General features: G+C 34.4%; 1 protein-coding gene across 4 annotated transcripts in view; it reads left to right on the top strand.

The window, feature by feature from the left end:
- Positions 1–22,527, top strand: part of EXOC5 (exocyst complex component 5) — a 60,948-nt gene that overhangs the window by 11,700 nt on the left and 26,721 nt on the right. For all 4 annotated transcript variants that reach the window (XR_013440708.1, XR_013440707.1, XM_078053755.1 and 1 more), the window contains exons 2-9: positions 6,378–6,472; positions 7,084–7,231; positions 9,212–9,406; positions 13,135–13,199; positions 15,847–15,875; positions 17,089–17,198; positions 22,094–22,138; positions 22,247–22,387. Coding sequence is in view for 2 of the 4 variants with exons in the window: in XM_078053755.1 (XP_077909881.1) it covers positions 6,378–6,472; positions 7,084–7,231; positions 9,212–9,406; positions 13,135–13,199; positions 15,847–15,875; positions 17,089–17,198; positions 22,094–22,138; positions 22,247–22,387 (828 nt within the window). In the remaining 2 variants the exon portion in view is untranslated. The remainder of the gene's footprint in view (positions 1–6,377; positions 6,473–7,083; positions 7,232–9,211; positions 9,407–13,134; positions 13,200–15,846; positions 15,876–17,088; positions 17,199–22,093; positions 22,139–22,246; positions 22,388–22,527) is intronic.

The raw sequence follows: 22,527 nt of genomic DNA, 5'->3' as shown, positions 1-22,527 counted from the left end.
ACATTTGGGGAGCAGCTCCTCTGGCATTCCAATTGGGAGGAAAATTAGAAGGTTAGTGGCATGAACTATGGCTCCCACTATTGTGGCTGGTTTCAGGTTGCAACTGATACTCATTTCTCTAGTCTCTGTTTCCTTTCTCTATTCTTCATTCTGATACCCCCTTACCTTCAGCTAATGCCTCTGCTACGCTTGGTGGCTTTACTGGTTACCATACCTTTCTTAGGCCAGGGTTGCTATGCTTGTTTGTGTACTTTCAGAATTGGTCAAAAGAGTTCCAAGAGATCTCCATTAAGAGATCTGTGTGTCACAAATATGGTTCCTGCACCTATTACATAATAGCAGCCCTACCTCCTGATTAGATTCAGTTGCCTCTGCCAAAAAAATGGTCACTCCTCTTCTTGCTTTTATCCACTGGATATAAGCAGCCAAAGTGCCCAGGCAGCACTTGTAGTTATAGTTTAATGGGACTCTTATTATATTCCCAGGTGAAGAGATCTTTGCCTTTGGAGATCAAGACCTTTAACCCTCTAGATCCCAAAATTGTAGGAATAGCAAGCACAAATTGAGAGTCATTATGAGCAGGATCACTTCTGCTTTTGTGCTTTGTTCTCAGACTCATGTTTTTCCTGTGGGAACACAGCATCATATAAAGGTTTTAAATTCAGAATATATACTGCATCTTGGAAAATAGTGCTCCATCTTTATAGTTATTGTCTCTGAACTGACACTTCAGCTGTGCCTTCAGCAGGCTGTTCCAGTGCTCTATGGACTAGTAGCTTCTGGGTGGTGTAGTTTGTGATATGACCAGTAGATCCATGGTCACCTCCTTTGCTGTAAAATGGGTCCTTTGGGCTGATGTGATATGTGGGATCCAGTGCCACAGAAACAACACTCCCTCTGAGGAGAGGCATACCCAACTCAAATGTTTCTATTCCTGTCAGAATGAATTACTCATATAGAATGGAAAAGAACTTATGTAATCAACTTGCCACCATGTGGTTGGTTAGTCTACTTGAAGGATGTGGCTGTTTCAGGGGCTCAGAGTTGGTCTCTGTTACTGTTAGGCTAGATACTGAGCTTGGACAGTAACTGGATCAGCTTTGGTAGGAGAGTTCAAATGGTTTTGAAGCAAAACTGTAAATGTGTACCATTGTCAGTTCTATGTGACTGAATTGTCTGATCCTCTTTTTTAATAGGGATAGAAAATAACATATTTGCCAAATCACTGGCCATATACCATGAGGCTGGGAGATACTACATCTGACATGACAGATGGAATGGGCTACTTTTTGGTTGATTTTGAGATAATCACCTTCCAGGATTTGTCTGGTTTCTATAGGACCAGACTAATGAATTAAATAAGAAAATTATGGGGAACATAACTCCAGCATTCTTTAAATAAGGGGTTGGCAACTTATAGCCCATGGGGTAGATGCTGGTTTTTAAAGTTTTATTGATATACAGCCATGCCCTTTTGTTTACTTATTGTCTATGGCTACATTTGTACTATGGCTACAGAGTTGAATGGTTGTAAAAAAAGACTATATGGCTTATAGGCCTGAAATACTTACTGTCTGGCTCCTTAAGAAAAAAATTGCTGATCCTTGTTTTAGAGCTTAAAGAGTGGCACCAAATTTTGCCATTCCACTTGATTTACTACACTGAGTAGAGGCAATTTCAGAGACTTCTTGGACTTTCCCACTATAAAAGCTCTTACTCTATAGATCAAGGACCCAATGTGGGAGTTACATCCGCCATCAAGTGTGTCTGTCACTGTTACATGTTTGCAGACTGGGGAAATGGCCAGTAGTTGGGCTGATGGATCCATTGGATCTTGGCTAGGAATCTGGTTTATTACTTGGTTCCCGTATGTCCTCACTCTCTTGAATCCATGATACTTGGAGTCAATCAAGTATCAGTATCACCTGGGACCTTGTATATAACAGACCTCAAAATGTTTGAGTGTTCCGCTTTCCCTAGTGCACACTCAAGTAAATGGTCATAGCTCTTTCGGGGGGGGGGGGGGGAAGGAATAGTAGAATCATTACTGCATATATTTGCTAGCATATTGCAGAGTCCTCCCTTTCAGGAACCTGGCCTTTTCTTCAATAAATAGCTGGAAGTATATCATAGTACATCCTACAGGACCTTGATACAAGCTCTGGACTCTCACCACCTCTTTTGTACCTCATCTACAATTATTCTCCCCTTTGCTCTAGTCACACTGGCCTCTTGTCATTGCTCACATACTAAGTTTGTTTTCTGTACTTGGAGCATTGCTTTCCTACGTGGCTTATGCCTTAGCTGCGTTCAAAATATATTTTCTTAGAGAGGCCGTGCCCGATCACTTCTACCAAAATAAATACTTTAATCCATCACTCTGTATCCTCTTTAGTTTTCTTCATAGTTCTTATTTATCATGTATCTGTTCATTTGTCTCTCACTCCCTGTCATGACATCCATAGGGGCAGAGATTTTTCTCCTGCCTTGTTTACTGACTTTTGTAGAATAGTCAGTAACATGTAGTAGGCTCTCCATGAATATTTGTTGAATGAAGGAATATTGTATTTTGAGAAAATTGAAATATTTCATATGAAAAAAATGCTTATTTTTTACCATGTCAGTAATACCTGTGTTGATGTATAAATTTTTGGACATACATCATTTAGTAAAACTGTTATATGGAAATTAATGAACAGTGTAAATTTCAATGAAATTTAGTGGAAAATTGCAACTACTGAATAATAAATGAAATTAACACATGAGAACTATGATTATTAAGTATTTACATAGGTATGCATGTGTAAAAAATGACAGGGAAAAGGAACATGATTACTATGTAAAGTTATTTATGGGAGTATTGTGGACTTTGGAAGAGTTATTTCCTAAATTAATTTAGCCTCTTTTAAAGAAAAAGCTCTGGATTTTACCAGAAGTGAAAATTTGGACCTCAGAAATCAGATGAATCTGTGTGACCTTGGATTAAATAACTTTTTTGTATCACACAATTGCATAGGTATAAAATGAATCAATATTGATAAAACCTACCTCATAGACTTGTAAGTATTAAATGAGATTAAGTATGTAAAGATAAAAATTAGCTTTTGTCAACATTTCATCATTATTTAGGAGTATTTCATATGCTTGTCAGATTTTAAGTTTCTAAGTAGCTCAGTTTCTGAAGTTCTAAGTAGCTCTAAACATAAATTCCTTTATCTTGAGTCAATGTTTCCCAGTTTATATATGTAAATTAAGAATTGTTAGACATACATAAAACTTTTGTTTCAACAGAAATGAATTAGAGAAGAGATATGATTATTTAAATGATGATATGTTTGCTAAATGAGTTAATTATATTTCAGAGGGCCAGTATTTTTCCTTTGCAGGATATCTAAATTATCCTTAGGACTTAATTCTCAAACATGTTAGCACATGGATAAACTGACTTTTTTTTTTAAGTAGCTAACAATCTTGTTTATTTCTATGCCTTCATCTTATCAGATAGCTTTCCTATAATGGAAATCTTAGAGAAACTGGATTAATATGACTGCTATTTTTCAGTTATTTGACTACTATAAAAGAGACTTTTACAGGTAAAATGTAAAGTCTTTAAAAATTTTTTAATACCTATTTATATTGTTTTGTGTTACTGCTCGATGTTTACTTATTTCTGTTAGCAATTAGTGATATTAACAGTCATAAAGGTTATATGGTTTTCTTATAAAATATGAACCAGTTTGAAAGTTGATATTGGATTCTATCTACAGATAGGCATGTGACAGTGTATCAGTTGTCTGATAAAATTATTGGTTGGTCATTTAATTAGAATGTTTATAAATATAAGTAGAAATTTTAAAAGACATGATCAGTGATGTGCATATGCCTTCGTGTGGCAGTTTTTACCTTTTTAGCTTCACCTATTATCCTTACCATCTAACTTTAGGTACAAGGAACTACTTGTAGTTTCCCATAGTTGCCATTCAGTTTTACATAGCAATAGAACAGAATGATTTAAATCTCAGCTCAGCTTGTGTTACCTTGGTTAAGTAATTAACCTCTCTTAACCTTTGTTTCCTCATCGTAAAGTGGGGGGTAAAATAGGACCTTCCTTACAGGTCTTATGAAGAGAGTGGTAAATGAGGTAATACGTGTAAAGTGTTTATGTGAGATGTTATTCTTGTTGGTACATATTCCTGTTCTTATCGTGATGGTTATTCTTAGTCTGACTGAAATTCATCCTCTCCTTCCTCCTCTCACATCAGACTGGTGAATGATTCTCTCAAGTACCAGTGTGATGGTGGTAGTGGTGGTGGTGGTGGTGGTGGTAGTGGTGGTGGTGGTGATGATAAAAAAGAACAAGATTATTATCTCTTGGCCTTAATTGTCACCTCTCATGTTCCTCCAGATGTGGTCCTTGTCATCTAGTCCATCTGCTCAGTTCCCCTAATAGGCTAAGTTCTATCTACTCTTTCCCTAATGGTCGGGAAAAATATTTGTTCCATTATTGTCTGGCTGATTTTTTTTCTTTATTCTAGTCTCAGTTTAAGTGTTGGTCCTCAGAAAGTTTGCCTGATGTAATGCCTACTTCTTGCCAGTCTTCTACCCTTTCTATCTTCCTATCATGTCTGTTCCTGTTGTATAGTCTTAGATCCAGGACTTTTCTTTCGCTTACATTTATCACAGTTGTAACTAGTTATGTCTGTACTTGTTTAATGTTGGCATCCTTACCTAGAAGATCATTTCTATGAGGCCTTGCAGGAACCCTGTCTATTGAATTAACATCTATATTCTTAGTGCCTACTACTATGCCCAGCACATAGCAGTTGCTCAGCAAAATTTGCTGAATTACTAAATACCGCATTTCTGTTGCCCAGCTACCTGTTGAGGTAACAACTTAGCAGTATTAATATTAAAGTTTGCACACATTCTTAATTTTACTTATCACATACGATTGCATTCTTTATCTATAATTTTTCCCCTATTAGGCTGTGAGTTTCTTGAGGTTACAGTTTTTTAATATATCTTTTTATTCCAAAGCCTAACGGAGTGCTTGGCACTGGAAATTTTATTGTTCAGTGAATGTTTATCAATGAAAATATGTTTTTAAAATATGATTAACAAATGGAAAATTTTGCAGATACGAGAATTCAAACTGGAATCACCAGCAAATGCTACTAGTTTAAGTTACATGCTAAGTGGGAGGCAATATATGATACCCATTTGCATGAAAGAAGGTAGTACGAAAAATATGTAAATTAGTGTGTATTAGTTTAAAAAATTCATTGTCAGCTGATGGTGAATATTTGAATGTTTAGTTTCTTGATTGGGTCTTCTATTCTAATATTCTTTTTTTTCATAATTAATGCTTTTTTCCTGAGAAAATTTAGAAAATTGTATCCTGCTTTTTTGTGAACATTTTTTCTCATTGCATTTAATTTTTTTTAGCATGATTTTAATAAGTACATAGTTTTTCATCCTGTAAGTTTGTCATAATTTTTCAATAATTATTTTATTGAATATTTATGTAAACAATTTTTAGGTATCATACATAACACTCAGTGAACATTCTGCAAAAATTGTGTTCATATCTGCTTTTCCCGTAGAATTTTATAAGTAGAATTACTGGGGTGCCTGGGTGGCTCAGTCGTTAAGCATCTGCCTTTGGCTCAGGTCATTGTCCTGGGGTCCTGGGGTCCTGGGGTCCTGGGATCGAGTCCCACATCGGGCTCCCTGCTCTGCGGGAAGCCTGCTTCTCCCTCTCCCACTCCCCCTGCTTGCGTTCCCTCTCTCTCTCTGTCTCTCTCTGTCAAATAAATAAATAAAATCTTAAAAAAAAATAAAAATAAAAGTAGAATTACTGGATTAAAGGGTATGAGCATTCGTAATACTGTTTATGTTATCAAATTGTTACCTGTTGTCCTCCAAAAATACTGTACCTGTTAACGTTTCTAACAAAAATGAGTGTCTGAATTTCAGTTTACCCTCTCCTGTATTGCATATTATAATTACCAAAAAACCACTTTGTCAGTGTGTTCGAGGTTAAAAAAAAGTGATAATTTGACCTTATTTGATTGTTAGTGAGGCCACATATGTTTCCTGTTTCTTGTATGTCTTCTATAAATTGTGTCCTTTGCTCATTTTCCCAATGGGATGTTCTATCTAGTCATAATACTGTTCTAATATTTTAATATCCTAATTTTTATTAATTTGTTGATTTTTTAAAATTAATAACCTTGTATATTTTAATAATAATGTGTTTAAATGGTAATTTAATTCCATTTTAAGCTCTCACATAGTAAAACCTGCTTCATTTTTGCAAGTAACATTAAGATATCTTCTATGAAACTTTTTTAAAGAACATTTATTTTGTAAACTAGGAGCCTTTTGTGGCAGATGAGTATATTGAACGACTTGTGTGGAGAACCCCAGGAGGAGGCTCTAGAGGGGGTCCTGAAGCTTTTGATCCCAAAAGGTGAAGTAAAAATGTTTTTTCCCCCATAGATCCAATCTAATACAAATTGGTGTTTGGAATAAAGGTGACTATTGAAATTCTTTCCAAAACCCTTTTACAGCCTGGGGTTTATTTTCTTTTATATTTCTTTTATTTTAGAGAAGGACTTTAACTGGTGTGAGGGGATTTTATTGTGTTGTAAGAATTTAATATTTTCTCCAATTAGTAATATACTAGAAAAGGTTGGTTATATCTCTAAAATAAAAACATGTTGAATATGTTGTTTTAAGTATAGTTGTAAATTAAATGAACAGAAAGTCACTGTTCCCTGGAATGCACACTGTTATTTTTATATACTGTATAAAATTTTTATATCATATATATTAAAAATATATATTTTTTATCTTTTTGACTATTTTCTATAAAATTGATTTCTATTCTGGAGGGTAGTAGATATTCTGGGTGAGGTTTTCATTCATGTCAAAGATAATCCCTAAGATGCTCTCGAGAAAATTAACATAATCATCCCTACCTTAAGGAATGCTTATTGATACTCTATTACAAGTGAACTGGCCAGTTCCTAATGATTAATCATAGATGGATTGATACATATTCTGATTTTCCTCTATTAGGTTATTAGAAGAATTTGTAAATCATATTCAGGAACTACAGATAATGGATGAAAGGATTCAAAGGAAAGTAGAGAAACTAGAGCAACAGTGTCAGAAAGAAGCCAAGGAATTTGCCAAGAAGGTGCAAGAGCTCCAGAAAAGCAATCAGGTAAGCAGTTAAGCTATCAATACACAGGTTATCTTTATTTCCTTCCACCATTAAGTTCTTAAAAAACTCTAGTCAAATAATAGTAACTGTTGAGGTTTCTCAACTGTTCCCATCCCTGGGGAAAAATGTCAATGAATTGTTATCAGGTACTCTTAGCACTGACTTGCTGTTGATCAGTGGTTTGGGATCACGGCACTCCCTTCTTAGTTTGGAGTGGTATCCAGTACAGTCACAGTGGGCAAACTTTGAAGAATGACACTGTAGCAGACCTGCATTTTTAGGGGCTCATGATTAGCTTGGATAGTTAGGTAGTCATTTGTATTCTCATTAAGCATAAAACAGAGTAATACCAGAACAGCTGTTGCCTGGATCAGATTTTTCCCTAATCTGGGAAGTTTTACAGAAGTTATGGGGTATATACCCGTGTGAGAACTGTAGTATAACTATGGGGAGAGTGGATACAGAATTCTTCCTCAATCCATTTTGGAGTAAAATCAGTAGCCCACCCCTGGGATAAGTAGGCCAAACCTCTAAGCCATTCTTAAATCCTAAACTGAATCTGGAACCTGTGAAACCCTTTTACAGCCTGGGCCTCATCTGGGACTTGATTGCCCTTTGTAAGTATAGTTCATGGAGTCCTGTTTAGCATTGCTGCCTCCCAGGGGCTGTTCTTAGTGTTAGGCATTAGCAAACTGATTTCTGCTCAAATTTTATTTATTTGATTTCCTTCACTTAAGTACATATGGCTGTGAAAAAATACTTAATAAAGTCAGTAATTTACGTAAGATAGAAAATGTGTTTTTAAGTAGTCAAAGTGATAGATTCCAAATACTTATAATGCAGTTTTCTCTTGGTAATAATAATAGTATTAATAGTTAATCTAACAAGCTTTGGAGATAGTCTGTTCTGCCACTTACTAGCTATATAATCTCAAACAAGTTAACTTCCCTGTGCCTCAGTTTTTTCCATCTATAAATTAGGTTGTTATAAGGATTAAATAAGTAAATACATGTAATATGCTTAGAACAGTGGCACAGAGGAAGTCCTTAGTGAATATTTGCAGCTCCCTCCTCCCTCACCTCTTAAAGTTAGAACAAAAGTGCCATACCATAGTGAATTATCAGCAATTGTGTTATTGGCAATTCTAAGGCATTCATTATACATAATTTTCAAAAACCACAGGACAATCTGTGTACTCTGGAAAAAAGGGAAGAATATATTAGGAAGTATTGTACCTTTGCTTCAATTGAATAATTGTTATAGTCTTTTATGTTTTCAAAACTGGGCAAGAACCATCTTACCTCATTTCATTGCTCTTCGGATATTTAAAAATAAATGTTAAATGCTCTTTTTTTTTTTTTTTTTAAGATTTTATTTATTTATTTGACAGAGAGAGACACAGAGAGAGAGGGAACACAAGCAGGGAGAGAGGAAGAGGGAGAAGCAGGCCTCCCGCCGAGCAGGGAGCCCGATGCGGGGCTCGATCCCAGGACCCTGGGACCATGTCCTGAGCCGAAGGCAGATGCTTAACGACTGAGCCACCCATGCGCCCCTTAAATGCTCTTTTTAATTAGTGCCTTTTATTTCTGACATTTTTGACTCAGTAGCAAGCAAATTGTTCCGATCACTGGTCCCTTTGATACTTAGTTCATTGATTTCAGAATCATTGTTTAGGACTAAATTATACTGGGAATATTGTTAAACAGGATACTATTTTATTGCTTAACAAATGTTCATGATAAAATATTACTTTAATAGTTAAAGACATAAAAGTGTGCAACTTTGTTAAAAAGTTTTCAGATCATGCAGTGCTAATGAGCATAAATTGTTTCTGTAATTTAGCTCACATATAACTTCTATGTTATCTTTGGTTACCTAAGTTAGAGAGTAGAGATGAGATTGGTGGTCTAGTTTTGATACGAATTCACTTATAAACTGGGTTCTCTGATTGTATTTTATGCTTATGCGCATTTTTCCCAGGTTGCCTTCCAACATTTCCAAGAACTAGATGAGCACATCAGCTACGTAGCAACCAAGGTCTGTCACCTTGGAGACCAGTTGGAAGGGGTAAACACACCTAGACAACGGGCAGTAGAGGCTCAGAAATTGATGAAATACTTTAATGAGTTTCTAGATGGAGAATTGAAATCTGACGTTTTTACAAATTCTGAAAAGGTGAGTACTGTCAGAAGGATAAAAGCACCTGCATCATTAATAACGATGCCCAAATTATGAACTACATTTATTACTTTCCAGTTATTACTTTCAAATCACCGAGTAGCTGACTTATTAAAACTTTTTATTGTTCTGAAGTGTGTTTAGTATACTTGCCTGCAGATTACTGATGAAGTTTATATATTCAGATTTTTAATTGCAGGATTGTCTGGAATTTTTGTTTATGAAATTATATGTGAAAATGCTGAGGTAACTGTGTTAATAAGTATTTCTTTTCCATTGTTGACTTTTAATATTAACAAAATTTAATAGTTATATTCCATTGCGTGAGGATGTAGTCTGACCTAAATCACTGATAGGCAGAAGTATCTTTCTGCACAAGGAATTCAGAGCTTCTAATTTCTATTACTTGAAAAAGAGTGCTTATAAAGAATTCAAGCATAGTTTGGACTAAAGAGAATTGAAAAATCTGAATTGTTTATGTTAATCCTTTTCTTTGCATTAGTCACTTAATACTGGTACATGGTATTGGCTGTTCTCCAATCTTGAAAGGAGGTTATTTAGCTGACTTTCTTCCTCCCAGGGGGGAAAAATCAAAATGCACAAAAAAATAGACATTCTTATAGGTAGTATATGCATATGGTAACATTATCCACTAATATATAAATACAGTCTCCCTGAATTATTCCGAGTTTACTCCATGGAGTATTTTTGATAGTGGAAAGTTAAAAGTTATGTATTGTTAAAGTTTACATTGAATTAAGCAACACATTTTTGTGAGTGGGAACTGTATAGGCTTATAGAATTTATAATTTTTAGAGAACTTTGAAAAAACAGTTACATATACATAATTCCTCTAAGGAAAAGATAGTATTTTAAATAATGAGTTTAAGCAATTATATTTATATTATAAAGTTGAATTGACAAGAGTAACATTAAGATTATCATATTTAAACACTTGTTAAACAGTGGCAATATCTAGCTTTTATTAGATTTATGTGATTTTTAAGCATAAGAGTAAATATACATACATACAGACACACACCCCAATGCTTGAACAATGAACTTTTTCAGGATAGTTTTTATGTTTACTAAATATAAACATATTTATAATATAAAAGTATATATGCATATTATAAATATGTTTTAAACATGAAAAATTATATAATTTAACATTTATAACTTGGATTACCTTGGATTATACCTGTCGGATTATGTAATCTATTTATGCTGTTATAAACCAAATGCAGATATTATATCCAATGTGGGTTGTCCTGTTTATTTGAATGCAGCTCAAGGCAGCCATTTAGGATCTAGGGAAAGAAAATATAACTGATCATACATATTTTTAATCTGATTTTTTATTGCTTGCAATATCTTATATCATGAAATTAAGTTCTTTACACTTTTTTTAAACATTTCAATTATCCTCAGGTAGTTGTATAGTTCTTGGTATTATTGTTACCTCTTAAGTTTTGAGGTTTTAATTGAAAGAAAAAGTCTTCACATTGCTAGTTCATTCACTTGGTCACTTAACTATCTGTAATTTTTGAGGTGCAAGTATAGACTAACAGCTTTTAAGTGAATTCCTCTTCTCCTTTGCTTCACTCTTTTCTATATTCCATTTTCTTTCATTTTGTGTTCCTTTGTTTTTTTAAGATTTAGTTGTTTGGGAGAGAGAAAGAGAGAGTGTGCACACATGTTGGGGGGGAGGGGCAGAGGGAGAAGGAGAGAATCTCAAGCAGACTCCCTGCTGAGCGCAGAGTGAGGAGCCCAATGTGGGGCTCGATCTGATGACCCTGAGATCATGATATGAGCCAAAACTAAGTCGGACATGCGACAGACTGAGCCACCCAGGTGCCCTGTGTTCCCTTTCTCTTATATTTTATTCCTTTTTTCCCCCCGATCGTCTTGTTTTTCTCTCATGTCTTCCATAAGTTTTGGGTTACTGTTTGCTAATAGTGAATCATTATTTTTGGCTTGGTACTATTGCAGTTAATTACACTTAGGAACTATATATGGTATTAGATTGCTAATTATCAGATAAACTTCTGGCTTTCTCAATTTCTACCTTCCCAAAGGAAAGAAGAGCCAGATCACCCACATAGCTAGGGAAGTGTATGATTGTGGAAGGAACTGAAATGGGATAAGATATCCACACATCTTCCTGCTCCATAGTCATTTTTGGTTTTTAATCTTTGTTTTTCAGAATCTTTGAATTTTCTTCCCTAGAAAAGACCTATTTTATGTCCATATTATATATTTCCTCTTACCTCTGTTCTTACAAAATATGTTAGTTGTTTTTGTCCCTAGAATCACACCTTATTGTGCTTCATGTAGATAATGCCTGATGACTCTGATTATCTTTAACACTGTTAGCATGGGCGGTCTCTCACCTCACTCTACATGTAAGCAAATTAGATTAGATTGTGGATTTGGCAACTTCTGTACTTACTGTTATAGTACATTTTAACTGATGGATGGCCGTAAGAACTGTTGTGCTTTAAATGATTTTTACAAAATAATTACCTATAGAAGTTCAGTAAAATCAAGTGTTATTTGTTACTCTATTTCCACTACATTTAAGCAAAGTTTGCAAACAGCATACAATGGGGACTTCCATCTCTTAAAAGATAACACATTCCTGATGGAAACAGAACTGGCTGTGGACCAGGCAAGTCTTTTCTGAAGGGGATATTGGTGAGGAGAAAAGGATGGATATTGCCAGTCCAACTAAATGGCATGGTGAACAGTGATACTGCAGTAGTACCTGTGCCCACGTGCAGCAGGATTGAGTGAGTGATAGCTGAAAATGACAGTGACATGCTGACTAGGAGAGAAGAGATAATGGAAACCGAAATGCTATATTCACTATTGTTTGACAACAGTGATATCCTTTCTTTGGCCCTGCTGTTATCCACTGTTGCTTGCCAGACTTCACATGAGTACATAGTTAGAAAGATCTATAGTAATGTTTTTAGCTCTTCCTTCATGTTTTTAAGAGTCTCTTTATTTTTTAGGTAAAAGAAAGTGAATGATCATAAAATCAATTACTGAAGTATGCCAAAATAAATCTCAGGACTTATGTGACATTTAAAGAAAGTGAATATTATATAACTCCCCTACACATTAGTAAGCACAGTCACATATTTGCATTTTAAGAACTTTAGACCCTTGACCTTAGTCCTTTAGTTTTACAACTTAAGTACACACATTTTTGTACGATACTTCATTCAGGAGACTTCATATTAAATTCTATCTTTGCTTTTAGAACAAGTTTTATAAATATATTTATTAAATGACAGGTGTTTTTATTGTTTTATGCATTTAGCTTAAAGTGAGATATATGCAGCAATATAATCTGAATTGTTTTCATATATCTTATTTGTCTTTTTTGGGTACATAAACCAGAAGAGACACTACTTTTCAGCAAGCAATGACTTGAATTTTTTTCCAAGTAAATTTGATCTGCAGGTTTCATTGGGAAGGAGCTGTGGTATTATAAAACCACAAAATTTCAATACCAGAAAGACAAATGTTTATGTTTTATTGACTCATTATTAGTGATATCCCAAATGTCTTTCTGTTGCTCGAAAGGTTTTATTTTTGTGGATTTTAAAAGAAAATTGTTGGAGTGAGGGTCTATGGGTTATTTTCAAGTATAAAAATATTTTTGATATATATAAGGGCTTTTTTTAAAATTATTGCTTTCAATTTTTTTTGAATAGATAAAGGAAGCAGCAGACATCATTCAGAAGTTGCATCTAATTGCCCAGGAGTTACCTTTTGACAGGCAAGTTTATTTCTCAAGACCTAATTTGGATATGTGCTATAATTTATAGATAAAGTTGTATTTTTCCCTGTATGGTTTTGCTTATTCAACAAGAATTTATTGAGTACCCCCTTTGTACAACTCATAGTATATAGTAGTTAATTGAGAAAATATGCTCTCTTAATACCTACATTTAATGATATACCTTGAAATACTTTCAATCCTTTATCTTTCTTCTGAAAAGAAATTGCTGAAGGAGAATTTTGAAATTTACTAACGTGATACTTTGAATTTTCATTTTTTGGACTTTGATAATCTAGGTGGGAGAGAACAGGGCAAATTTAAACATGGGGTCATTCAGCTGTTTTTTCTTATATCTAGATGAGAATTCTTAAACTTTTGGGGTTTTAGACACCTTTGAAAAGCTGATGAAAGCTATAAAGTTTCTTCAAATAACTCAGATACACACAGATTATTATTTGCAACTTCATGGAATTTTAGACTCTTAGCCTATCCACAGACTCCTCCCTAGGGACATCAGGTTAAGCAACCTTGCTTTAGATGCAAGGCCCTAGGGCCATTGCTAAGTCAGGTATTAATGGTTTCATTTTAAAAGAAACTTTATGGAGAAGGAGATTTTTTTTCATGATTTCCTTTAGTCCATAGAATGTCAGACTTTTTAATAAAATCTTGGTAGTAGTAGTTTCCTCATATGAATGTGTGAAAAAAATAAGTCTTCATGTAACAGACAATATATCTGTTATTACTTTTGGCAGTACTTGGGGATTCTTGGGTACAGGTAGAATATAAATGTATTGCTATACCTTGTGATACAAATGTAGGGTGAGAATGAATTCCCTACCCCCAAAATATATCTTATTTTATCCCAACTCTGAATCATCATATAGGATTAGCAGTGATGGCCATGTCATTTAGCGATTGCTAATAATAATCTCATATTTTCCCAGCACTATGAATCATGATTTTTTAAATGAATAGTTCTGTTTTATTTATTAAAATAGTATTTACTAAGGTCAGAAAGATATTCTCATATGTTTTATAAAGAAGCATTAAGTCATTAAAACATAGTTAAATGGGAAAAAATCTTTTGTTATATTACTGCAATTTATTGAAGAGATTTAGCTCATAATATGTGTTAAAATATACTTTGAGGGGCGCTGGATGGCTCAGTCAGTTAAGTGTCTGCCTTCGGCTCAGGTCATGATCCCAGGGTCCCAGGATTGAGCCCGTGTCAGGCTCCCTGCTTGGCAGGGAGTCTGCTTCTCCTTCTGCCCCTCTATTGCTCACTCTCTCTCAAATAAATAAATAAAATCTTTAAAATATATATATATACTTTGAAATAAATTAGAAAAGAAATGGGATCTTCAAAATATAAATATTTTAGTATATTGCTTTATCCTCACCAAGAACTATCATACCCATCTCCTTGATTGATTGATTGATTTTTAAAGTTTATTTAAGTAATCTCTACACCCAACATGGGGCTTGAACTCCCAACCCAGAGATCAAGAGCTTCATGCCATAGTGACTGAGCCAGCCAGGCGCTTCATGAGTAATGATTTTTAAAGTCACCAGAAAAACCTCTCTTTATCTCATTTCAGAGTTGGACCATGTGCTTAAGTGGGTAAAATGTGTGGCTCAGAATAGGTGCTTGATAATTATTGGATAATCTCTCCATCCTATTCTACATATACACATCTTCTTTCACTTCTCAGTTACATACATCTCTTACAGTTTTGTTTTAGCCTCTCTACTGAGCCTTGGAATTGAATATATATCCTAATTAGATTTAATTTTTTCAGAAAGATCATATGGCCTTACATGCACTCTCTAATCCACCATCACGTTGATACATCAATTTTGTATAACTCTCTTAAGTTTTTATTACCTTCTTTATCTGTCTATGCCATCTCTTTTGCCAGCCACCGTCCTCTCTCCAAACTGATTGCATAGGATCTCTCAACATTAATTTTCCGTGATGTACTTTCTTCCTTGATATTTAAGATTTTAAAAATTTCTAGTGTATGGTAGTATGTGATATTTTAGTTTCTGAATTTGCAAAGATTGAATGATTAGTCTGTAAGACACGTTGCTGGGTCCTTTTTATGACTTCTCTTTTATTTTTCATATACTTATTTTATCATTCTTTTTCGTTTAAATAACAGTAATGGAATTTTGTATGAAAAAATCCCAACAGAAGGGGCAAATAGACAAGTATCAAGGAATTTAACATGTTAGTGAATGTGTTGAGACAACAGCTCAGTGTTGGGGCTGGTGGAGTTGTCAGCGCCTCATATAGAACTTCTCCCTCTTCAAGGAGTTACTGTTATTCAATGTGAATTTCATAAATGAAAACCAGCTACCATCTGAATTGTCCAAATTCAATTTTGTTACCTGGCCTGCTTATTGTCAGTACTCTTTCCCTTCTGGCTGGCTGGCTTTCTTCCTTTCTTCTCTTTCTTTTTTTTTTCTTCCCTCCCTCCCTCCCTCTCTTCTTTCCTTCCTTCCTTCCTTCCTTATGATTACCTTTAGTACAAAGGGTTCCCTTATACCCCCCAGACTCTTTTTCCCCTTTTATTAACATCTTAGATTACTATGGTACATTTGTCACTACTAATGAATCTTATCATTAATTCTTATCTTTCAGGTTTTCAGAAGTAAAATCCAAAATTGCAAGTAAGTTTTTAATAGTATTTAAATAGTATTTAAAAGTATTTAAAATAGTATTAGTTTTGAATAGATGATAAAAATACTTATGTAAAAGAAAAAAAATAGTAAAAGGAGAGGTAGTGGGAACAATGTCATCCTCCCACCCCATCCTTGAGTTTGAGTCCCCTTCCTTGAAACAGTCATTACCAGTTTCTTGGGTATTCTTCTAGAGTATGCTCTGGATATATAAGCATAGGACATAAATCACACATATATATATACACACACATATCTATATCTATATGTATCTATATCTATATATATATAGAATTTAGTTCTGCTGTCCCAGTTATTTTAAAATAATTGGCTAGCATATACCATGTGTTTTTAATTTAATGATACATCTTGGAGATTGTTTTATATCCATACATGTATCTCTAAAATAGGTTCTTTTTCTTAAAAGCCAAGCTCATATGAGCATTTTGGTACCTATATGACTCCTTACATGATTAGTTTTATTCTTTCCAATCTTTGGATTATATTTTAAATAGGTCAGTCTAGGTCTCTGGAAAAGCCACTATATTTGCAGGCCCCCATGGTAACCTGAGTCACGTTTGGGATGCCACTGCATAGAAAGTTCAAAGAGCCACCTGTTTTCCCAGAAGTGTTATCATAATGACATAGGTAGTTGGACTTCCTGGCACTGTTTTTGATTATTATAGATTAGTCCAAAGTCAGGTTTTCATTCAGAACATTAGTAGCCTCAATAATGTAGTGAATCAGACACCATATATTATCTTAAGGTGAGATTTGGTTTTGAATCCACCATTGTTCATGGTAAAGACATCTGATCTCTAGTAAGGAGTTTTATAGTCCCCTTCACCCTTTCTGTAGCTTTAGGTTTAAGATTTTTCCTATCTCTTACTATCAGAAATGACATCTAGAGGTTTATCTCAGTCATCTGCTTTTTTAAGTAACAGTGGTAAATGGTAATCAGACCGCGGGGGTTCAGCTGTTTACTGGTTGGGAAGATTTTCTTGTCTTGAAAATATAGATTTATATATCATACTGTATTATAAGGGCTAGATTCACTGCCTATAATCTAATATTGTATTTGTAAGTCTTTAAAAAGAAAGCTAGATCCATAGTCATTATATTTGTAAATAATTCATATGTTTGTAAATAACTTGGATACCTTGAATGTCTCATTGTAGATGAATGACTTTCTTTTTATGTTTAGGTAAATATCATGATTTAGAATGCCAACTGATTCAGGAGTTTACTAGTGCTCAAAGAAGAGGTGAAATCTCCAGAATGAGAGAAGTAGCAGCAGTTTTGCTTCATTTTAAGGTAAATAGTAATAAAAACGAAGTTTGGTTTTCAAGATTGTGGAGATTATATAAATTCTATATAGGATAGTCTCTGATTTTATTATAGTTGTGTGACTATATCACAGTGATAATTTTTATTGTTTTGAACAATTTGAATATACATTTCACATCTCCATAAATGTTAAATTTTAGGTATTTAATATTTTATATTCAATAATATTAATATTTTATCAGTTAATTTTTATATAGGTTGACAGAAAAATCATACTATCTTCTTGTTTTTTAAATTATTTTTTCAGTCAAACATGTTATGAAATAGGTCATAAGCAAGAAGATTTAGTCTTAAATATCTGGTAGAATGTAGGAACGAGAGAGTAGATGGAATGTAACTAGTAAAAGATTTAAATTAAATTCAGAGGATCTCAGGTGGTAATACAAAGGAATATTGTCTTCTGGGAATTTGAATTAGGGAAAGAATCCCTGTATGGCATTGTATTTCTACAAAGAAGGTACTTAAAGAAATAGTGTTTGCTTAGTTTCAGACCACGATGCTATGAAACCAAAGTCAACCACAAGAAAACAAATACATGGAAGGTAAAGAACATCCTACTAAAGAATGAATGGGTCAACCAGGAAATTGAAGAATTAAAAAAATACATGGAAGCAAATGAAAATGAAAACATGACAGTCCAAAACCTTTGGGATGCAGCAAAAGTGGTCCTAGGAGGGAAGTATATAACTATACAGGCCTTCCTCAAGAAGCAAGAAAAGTCTCAAATACACAACCTAACTTTACACCTAAAGGAGCTGAAAAAAGAACAGCAAATGAAGCCTAACTCCAACAGGAGAAGGGAAATAATAAGGATTAGAGCAGAAATAAATGATATAGAAGTAAAAAAAAACAGTAGAACAGATCAACAAAACTAGGAGCTCGTTCTTTGAAAGAATTAACAATATTGATAAACCCCTAGCCAGACTTATCAAAAAGAAAAGAGAAAGGACCCAAATAAATAAAATCATGAATGAACGAGGAGAGATCACAACGAAAAAATGATAGAAATACAATTGTAAGAGAATATTATGAGCTATTATATGCCAACAAATTTGGCAATCTGGAAGAAATGGATAAATTCCTAGAAACATATAAACTACTAAAACTAAAACATGAAGAAATTGAAAACCTGAATAGACCCATAACCAGCAAAGAAATTGAATCAGTAATTAAAAATCTCCCAACAAATGAGTCCAGGGCCAGATGGCTTCCCAGGATAATTCTCCAACATTTAAAGAAGAATAAATAGCTATTCTTCTCAAACTGTTCCAAAAAAATAAAAATGGAAGGAAAACTTCCAAACCTATTCTGTGAGGCCAGCATTACCTTGATCCCAAAACCAGACAAAGACCCCACTAAAAAGGAGAATTACAGACCAATATCCCTGGTGAATGTGGATGTAGAAATTCTCAACAAGAATGATACTAGCTAATAGAATCCAATAGTCCATTATAAGGATTATTCACCACCACCAAGTGGGATTTATTCCTGGGCTGTAGGGATGGTTCAATATCTGCAAATCAATCATTGTGATACACCACATTAATAAAAGAAAGGATAAGAGCCATATGATCTTCTCAGTAGATGGAGAAAAAGCATTTGACAAAATACAGCATCTTTTCTTGACAAAACCCTCAAGAAAGTAGGAATAGATGGAACATACCTAAACATAATAAAGGCCATATATAAAAGACCCACAGCTACTATCATCCTCAATGGGGAAAAACTGAGAACTTCTCCCCTAAGGTCAGGAACATGACAGGGATGTGCACTTTCACCACTGCTGTTGAACATAGTACTGGAAGTCCTAGCCTCTGCAATCAGACAACAAAAAAAAAGGCATCGAAATCAGCAAGGAAGAAGTCAGGCTCACACTTCATAGATGACATGATACTCTGTAGAAAACCTGAAAAGACTCCTCCAAAAAACTGCTACAGATGATACAGAAATTCAGCAATGTCACAGGAAATAAAACTGCAAAGAAGTCTATTGCATTTCTATACACCAGTAATGAAGCAGCAAAAAGAGAAGTCAAGGAATCGATGCTATTTACAATTGCACCTAGAACCATAAGATACCTAGGAACAATCCAACCAAAGAGGTAAAAGATCTGTACTCTGAAAACTATAGAACACTTGTGAAAGAAATTGAGGAAGACACAAAGAAATGGAAAAACATTCTATGCTCATGGTTTGGAAGAATAAGCATTGTTAAAATGTCTGTACTACCCAAAGCAATCTGCACATTCAATGCAATCCCTATCAAAATAACACCAGCATTTTTCACAGAACTGGAACAAACAATCCTAAAATTTGTATGAAACCAGAAAAGACCCCAAATAGCCAAAGGAATGTTGAAAAAGAAAACCAAAGCTGGTGGCATCACAAGCTGTATTACAAAGCTGTCATCATTAAGACAGTCTGCTACTGACACAAAAACACATAGATCAATGGAACAGAATAGAGAACCCAGAAATGGACCTACAACTCTGTGGTCAACTAATCTTTGACAAAACAGGAAAGAATATCCAGTGGAAAAAAGACAGTCTCTTCAACAAATGGTGTTGGGAAAATTGGACAGCCACATGCAGAAGAATGAAATTGGACCACTTTCTTACACCATACACAAAAAAATTCAAAATGGATGAAAGACCTAAATGTGAGACAGAAATCCATCAAAATCCTAGAGGAGAACACAGGCAGCAATCTCCTTGACCTCAGACGCAGCAACTTCTTATTAAATACGTCTCTGGGAGGCAAGGGAAATAAAAACAAAAATGAACTATTGGGACTTCAAGATAAGCTTCTGCACAGCAAAGGAAACAATCAACAAAACTAAAAGGCAATGAATGGAATGGGAGAAGATATTTGCAAATGACATATCTTATAAAGGGCTAGTATCCAAAATCTGTAAAGAACTTACCAACCTCAACACCAAAAAATCCAGTCAAGAAATGGGCAGAAGACATGAACAGACATTTCTCCAGAGAAAACATACAAATGGCTAGCAGACACATGAAAAACGCTCCACATCACTGGGCATCAGGGAAATACAAATCAAAACCACAATGAGATACCGCTTCACACCAGTTAGAATGGCTAAGATTAACAAGTCAGGAAACAACAGATGTTGGTGAGGATGTGGAGAAAGGGACACCGTTGGTGGGAATGCACACGGGTGCAGCCACTCTGGAAACGGTATGGAGGTTCCTCAGAAAGTTAAAAATAGAACTACCCTATGATTGAGCAATTGCACTACTAGGTATTTACCCAAAGAATACAAAAACACTGATTCAAAGGGGCACGTGCACCTCGAGGTTGATAGCAACAATGTCCACAATAGCCAAAATATGGAAAGAGCCCAGATGTCATCGACTGATGAATGGATAAAAGATGTGGTGTATGGTGTATATATACAATGGAATATTATTCAGGCATCAAAAAGAATGAAATCTTGTCATTTGCAGTGATGTGGTTGGAACTAGAGTGTATTATGCTAAGCAAAATAAGTCAGGCAGAAAAAGACAAATACCATATGATGTCACTCATGTGGAATTTAAGGAACAAAACAGATGAACATAGGGGAAGGGAAGGAAAAATAAGATAAAAACAGAGGGAGGCAAACCGTAAGAAACTTTTTTTTTTAGATTTTATTTATTTGACAGAGAGCGCACAAGCGGGGAGCTGCAGAGGGAGAGGGAGAAGCAGGCTCCCCACTGAGCAGGGACCCCAACATCGGGCTTGATCCCAGGACTCTGGGATTATGACTTGAGCTGAAGGCATATGCTTAACCGACTGACCCCCCAGGCATCCCAAGAAACTCTTAAGTATAGGGATCAAACAGGGTTGCTGGAGGGGAGGGGGATGGGTTAATGGGCGATGGGCATTAAGGAGGGCACTTGCTGTAATGAGCACTGGGTGTTACATGCAAGTGATGAATCACTAAATTTCTGCCACTGAAACCAGTAATATGATATATGTTAACTAATTTAAATAAAATCTAAAAGAAAAAAAGAACAAATACACACAAAAATATATATAAAAAATCTGTTTCTTTATATTTGTATCTGAGTAGGGAAATAGAAGTTATTTTTTAGACTTTTCATTTAAGTAAAATATCTGCATGCGTATTAAGAATGGCTCTTAAGACGATTGTATACTTTGCATTGCTTACTTCTTTTTATGTATGATTTGTTAATGAATACAAATCATTAAAGAGAGCTTAATATGACAAATTATTTTTTTAAATATGTTCTGCTAAAATAGATTGAATTTTAAAAGTAAATTTCCAGAATGCCAGTTAAGTACAGCTCTGTTCAGATTCTTGCAGGGGAACACAAATGCTTTGAATTCAAGAGAGTAAAGAAGGAAATACATACATGTGTATACATGTATATACATACGTATACTTATGTATATATATATATATATATAAGCCTTTTTTCAAGATTGTGAATCTGTGTGTGTGTGGGAGCATGCACACAAATACATGTTTTAGAGTTGAAGGAGATGGCTAGGTGATCATAGGGCAAAATGACTGTACAGAACTCATACCTCAGGGTTCTTCTTTCATTCTAAAGTCCTGCAAGGATATGAACCAGGTGATCAATTTCATAGAAAGCAACTGGGAGAAATACTATATTATTAGTTTTCTACTATTAATTTTATTTAAGTCCAACAACTATTACTATTGGTGATTCATTAGATATAGCTTTATATCTAATGAATATATATATATAGCTATGTCTATGTCACATAGACATAGCTTTATTACATACAAGAACTTTTTTATTGAGATTATTACTGTTATAATTATTGTTGTTAAACCAGAACTGTGATGATGTATTTCTTTCTTCTTCGTAGGGTTATTCCCATTGTGTTGATGTTTATATAAAGCAGTGCCAGGAGGTAACATAATAGTATACTTTATTGGATTTTATTTTATTTTATGCTAATTTGTGTTTTTAAAACCATTTAAAAATTATATATTCACTTATGTAAAATGCCTCTGTTTAGGGTGCTTACTTGAGAAATGATATATTTGAAGATGCAGCGATACTCTGCCAACGAGTGAACAAACAAGTTGGAGATATCTTTAGCAATCCAGAAACAGTACTGGCTAAACTTATTCAAAATGTATTTGAAGTCAAACTACAGGTAATTTTAAACAATGACTAAATAGTTCTTAAGGCAATATGTGATTTTTTTCCTCTGTTTTAAAAGTTTTTTAAAAGTTTAGTTTATTCATGTAATGCCCTTTGGGATAGTAATCTATTCAGTGAAGGGGAAAGGAATGA

Source organism: Halichoerus grypus, chromosome 8 (assembly GCF_964656455.1).
Source record: "Halichoerus grypus chromosome 8, mHalGry1.hap1.1, whole genome shotgun sequence".
In the NCBI taxonomy this organism is placed as follows: Eukaryota; Metazoa; Chordata; class Mammalia; order Carnivora; family Phocidae; genus Halichoerus; species Halichoerus grypus.
The sequence above is the reverse complement of the archived record's forward strand: the minus strand, read 5'-3'. Positions and strand labels throughout refer to the sequence as shown.